We start from the raw sequence: 5,091 nt of genomic DNA on the forward strand, positions 1-5,091 counted from the left end.
TCAATCTCCATCCTTCATCAACTAAATCTAAGATTTAATACCCTCTCATTCTCATCCCAAAACTCGGTTAAAATCTCGTTGACATCATCTTTAGGGTTTCCTTTGTCTAAAAAATAGATGTTCTATAAAATTACTAATACAAGAAACTTTGTATTTTTTCAATCTCCATCCATGATGAACTAAATCTAAGATTCAAAACCATCTTATCATCATCCCAAAACTAGGCTAAAAGCTCATTCACACCATATCTAGGGTTACCTATGTCTAAAAGATGGTTGTTTTATAAGGTTTATAAAATAAGAAACTTTCTATTTTTTCAATCTCCATCCTTTATCATCTAAATCTAAAATTTAATAACATCTCATCCTCATCTCAAAACTTGGCTAAAAGCTCATTGACACCATTTCAAGGATTTCATATGTTTAAAAGATGAATATTTTATAAAGTTTCTAAAATACGAAACTTTCTAGATTTTCAATCTCCATCCTTTATAACCTAAATCTAAGATTTAATACCATCTCACCCTAATCTCAAAACTTGGCTAAAGGCTCCGTGATACCATGTCTAGGGTTTACTAAGTCTAACAAATTAATGTTTTATAAAGTTTTTAAAATAAGAAACTTTTCAAGTTTTTCAATCTCCATCCTTCATAACCTAAATCTAAGATTTTTTTTTTTTGATAATTGAGCTGGGGTTAGGCAAGACCCCTACCAGATTTGATTAATAAACAAAAGACGAAATTACAAAAGGGGGCCTGGAACAAAACCAGGCAGGGAAGAGGGCACCCACCCAAATACAAAACGAAACCCAGAAAAGAGAAACTTACAACCAAGGATGTTTGAATTCCGAAGAGTCTAGAGCCATACAATCTAGGAGAAGAGGAGAGATGGTAGGTAGGTCAAGATCTTCACCTTAAACGAGAAATCAAGTTTTGAAAGGATATCAGACACTGCATTTCCTTCTCTCCAGATATGGGAAGCTTTCCAAGAGTGGAAATTCTGCAGCGATCTTCTTATATGTTCCAGGACAGGGATAGCCTTCCAAGGGCATTGAGCATTGTTATTAATAATGTTTACCGCCAATGATGAATCCGATTCAATCCAAACATTTTTAAACTTATGTTTTGCTGCAAGTTGAATTCCCATTAGAATAGCTTGCAATTCAAGAAGGTTGATTGGATCCTTTTTAGCACAGACAGTAGCCGAGAACCATTTTAGACGGTGGCCCATGTGGTTTCTAATGACGCCTCCCAAACCCCCCCTTCCGTTCAAAAGAGAAGAATCAGTGTTAATCTTAACCCAGGGATCAGAGGGTTTTACCCAAATGCAAAACTTGGCTGTTTTTTGCTTCGGGTAGCAGGGGAGATTTAAAAATTTGGAGCAACAGATACTGTTTTGATTTACACAATCATTTCTTTGCAACTCTATGAGCTTGGTCCTAACGATAGCCAGGATGTGAGCCAAAGTTTGCTGTTTGTGTTGGGGGGCCTTGCCATGGGCTCTTTCGTTCCTTTCAAACCAAATAGAATAAATGGAGGCCTGGAAGAGAAGGCGAATAGCAGTACTGAACTGACCTTTACCCTTGAAGCTGTTTCTGATCCATTCCTCTTCAGAGTGCAGATTCAAGATTCTCCTTTTAATTTTCAGGTTCTTTAGAATAATCCTCCAAATCCATTTTGAGTACCCACATTCGAAAAAGATGTGATCAATGCTTTCCGAGCTGTGCAGGCAGAGAAAGCATTCCGGAGGAAGCTGGGTACCATGCCTAATTAATCTGTCCTTTGTGGGGAGCCTTTAAAGGAATGCTTGCCAGCAGGAGAAGGCATGCCTTGGAATATTTCCCGAGAACCAGATTGTGGAGTGCCAGCTCGCTTTTAGGTTTTTTACCCTGATTGATTCCCAAGCAGATTTCAAGGTGAATTTCCCACTGGGAGTCGGCATCCAAATAGCAGAGTCTTCCAGAGAAGAGTTGATCAGGGCAGATCTAAGAATTTCCTTGAGTTCCCTATTCTGAGGTTGATCAATGAGACTGTACCATTCCCCATTTTGAAATAAGTCTTTTACAGAAGCATTTGCCGGGATGTTACTTACAAATGGGCCTATAGAAGATTGTTGCTGAATGATTCCTCCTGGATGCCAAGGCTGCTTCCAAAAATCAATACCAGATCCATCACCAATTGAATAACACACAAATGGTTGAAGGCAACTCCTAGCCTGAAAAATGCCCCTGAAACCCCATGATGGCTTGCATGGGCTTTTCATAAGCCAGAGATTACGCCCCCTGAAATACTTTTTCTGAACCCATTGAGCCCACAAGGACTTGTTACTAGCCACAATGTTCCAAAGAAGTTTCATCTTACTAGCTTTATTGAGGTCTAACAGCCTGCGAATTCCAATGCCCCCCTCTTCTTTAGTTTGGCAGACAACCTCCCAGGCAACAGGGTGATAGCACTTCTTTGAGTCTGAACCCGACCAAAGGAAAGTCCTGCAAATGGGCTCAATTTCATTGATGGAACTTTGTGGAAGATTAAACGCAGCAGTCCAGTATAGGTGAAGGGAGTTGAGGACTGATTGGATCAATTCCAGCCTCCCAACACGAGATAAATGCTTGTTGTTCCACGAGGCAATTCTTTTTGTGATTTTTGTGATCAGGGGTTGACATTGCCTAGAGGTGAGTCTCGAAGGGATGAGAGGAAGGCCGAGGTATGTAACAGGGAGGGTCCCCTCTGGGATCCTCAAGGCTTGGGTACTGCTTTGCTTTAGAGAGATATCTCCCCCAGAAAAGAATACTTCACTCTTAAGAAGATTGATTGAAAGACCAGAGCAAGCGGAGAATTTGTCCAGGCAGTTGGTAATCCCACTCGCAGTAATTCTATCAACACTGGCAAACAGAATCACATCATCAGCAAAGAGCAGATGGCTGATTTGAAGATCTCTCCTCCTGAATGGAGTGCGAATTTGATTGGAGACCATGGCCTCATTGAAAATGATTGAAAACATTTCCATAACAATACAAAAAAGAAGAGGAGAAAGGGGATCTCCTTGTCGAATTCCATTAGAGGATAAGAAAAACTCTTTAGGAGTCCCATTTATAAGGATAGAAAAAGAAGGATCAGAGATGCATTGACTAATCCAAAGACACCAGACTTCATTGAAGCCTATTTTTTTCATAAATAAACGGAGGCTATGATGGCAGACATTGTCAAAAGCTTTACGAATGTCAAGCTTAAGGCACATAGCAGGGGAAGAAGAACCATTCTGCTTATGGAAATTATGAATAAGGTCGTTTGTGAGAAGAAGGTTTTCTTGGATGAGCCTGCCCTCCACAAAGGCAGACTGATTTGGGCTTATAATGTCGATGAGAACCACTTTAAGCCTGGTAGCCAATATTTTTGAAATGATTTTGTATAAGAAATTACAGAGGGAAATAGGCCGGAATTGGTCAGGAGAGGTAGACTCGGGGGTTTTTGGAATAAGACAAATAAAAGTAGAGTTGATTGATTTCAGAAGCTTGCCTTTCCTGAAGAACTCAAAAATCGCAATACTAACCTCATCACCAATTAGATACCAGAAGGATTTGAAAAATTGCCCATTAAACCCATCAGGGCCAGGGTTTTTATCCCCATCGCATTGCTTGATCACCATATCTACTTCATCTCTCAGGACAGGTCTAGTTAACCAGACAGCTTGGTCAGCAGATAGCTTTTTGACAGGTTCAGGAATAGCAGACGGCTCAGGTGAGTGCTCATCAGAGTTCAGGATGCTAGAGAAATAGATGACAAAGGCATTGGCAATATCTGCTGGGTTAGAACTGATCCCTCCATGGTCATTTGTAGTCCCATAGAACTGATCCCTCCATGGTTAGCATCGATGCCCAGGAATGCTACGAGTAGTGTTCCTTATTTGATCGGATCATAAAGAAACTTTGAGATTGCTGAATCACAGACGAGATAAATATATAAAGCAACGGAACCATCATAGTATTTTTTGACTCCTCCGAAAGGAAGAACTGAGAATTGGTGTCACCCCTAGTAAGCCAGTTATTTCTAGCCTTCTGTCTCAGGATTGCTTCCTCCTGTCTTGCTGTAAGGATAAAGAAATCTTTAAGATCATCAGCTTTCTTTCTCAGCTCTAAATTGCTTGGATTGGCTTTAACTTGAGCCTGCAAATCTTCCAAGTTCCTCCTTACCACTGGAAGTTTAACATCCACCCTTCCAAAAATATCCTTGTTCAAGGTCTTAATGGCCTCCTTTACCAGCTTTAGCTTTTGAGTGATTCTGTACATGGGGGAGCCGCTGACCTTTTCTTTCCAAGCTCTTTCCACCGATTCATAAATGGATAAGTCTTCTAGCCAGACATTAAAGAATCTGAAAGGTTTGGGACCATTAGGGAGTTCTTCTTGCAGGAAAATTACAAGGGGAGAGTGGTCAGAAATATTTTGGCTTTTGTATTTCACAAAGGAGGCAGGGCAGCCATCATTTACCAGAGCGCGGTCTAGTTTTCTGAGCTTGAAATCTCCAGTTCTAGAATTGTTACACCATGAAAGAGATTCTCCGACAGAGTTAAGATCATGTAGAGAGCAATGGTCAATGCAGTCATTGAAGTCTTCCATATCTTCTCGAGAAGGGCAGGAACCCCCAACTTTCTCCCCAAGGAAACGAATGATGTTGAAATCACCACAGGCTATCCAAGGTATACCAGAATTTGGGATGGCTTTAACGGACTCCCACAATCGTCTTCTTTCCCTGCCATAATTATGGGCATAGATGGCAGAAATCAGAATTTCTTTGTTTGTTTGCAAAAGCTGGGCTCTACCATGAATACATTGAGCAGAAATGAATATAGGATTGAATTTTATGGCACCCGGGTTCCAGATGACCCAGATTCTACCATTGACAACATATTGGTAATTTGTGACACATTTCCAACCAGGAGCCAATTCAAAAAGATAGGGAGCCAGCTTATTCTCAGTAGCTCGAGTCTCAGTAAGACAAAGGAGCTCAAGATTTTCGATTTTAATGAGGTGCTTTACTTCCTCTCTCTTCTCAGCAGTACCAAGACCTCTGATGTTCCACACAGCAAATTTGATCAT

At 40.7% G+C, this 5,091-nt stretch overlaps 1 protein-coding gene across 1 annotated transcript; it reads right to left on the reverse strand.

Moving 5' to 3' along the window:
- Positions 1–869: 869 nt before the first annotated feature.
- LOC143861406 (uncharacterized) lies at positions 870–4,611 on the reverse strand. The gene is made up of 3 exons (XM_077372332.1): positions 4,010–4,611; positions 1,828–3,852; positions 870–1,719 (listed from the first exon to the last, which is right to left on the reverse strand). The coding sequence occupies exons 1-3, from the start codon at positions 4,609–4,611 to the stop codon at positions 870–872; spliced, it is 3,477 nt and encodes a 1,158-aa protein (XP_077228447.1).
- Positions 4,612–5,091: the final 480 nt, after the last annotated feature.

This window comes from Tasmannia lanceolata, unplaced genomic scaffold, assembly GCF_043159265.1.
Source record: "Tasmannia lanceolata isolate RefF3 unplaced genomic scaffold, GAP_Taslan_0.1 ptg000037l, whole genome shotgun sequence".
In the NCBI taxonomy this organism is placed as follows: Eukaryota; Viridiplantae; Streptophyta; class Magnoliopsida; order Canellales; family Winteraceae; genus Tasmannia; species Tasmannia lanceolata.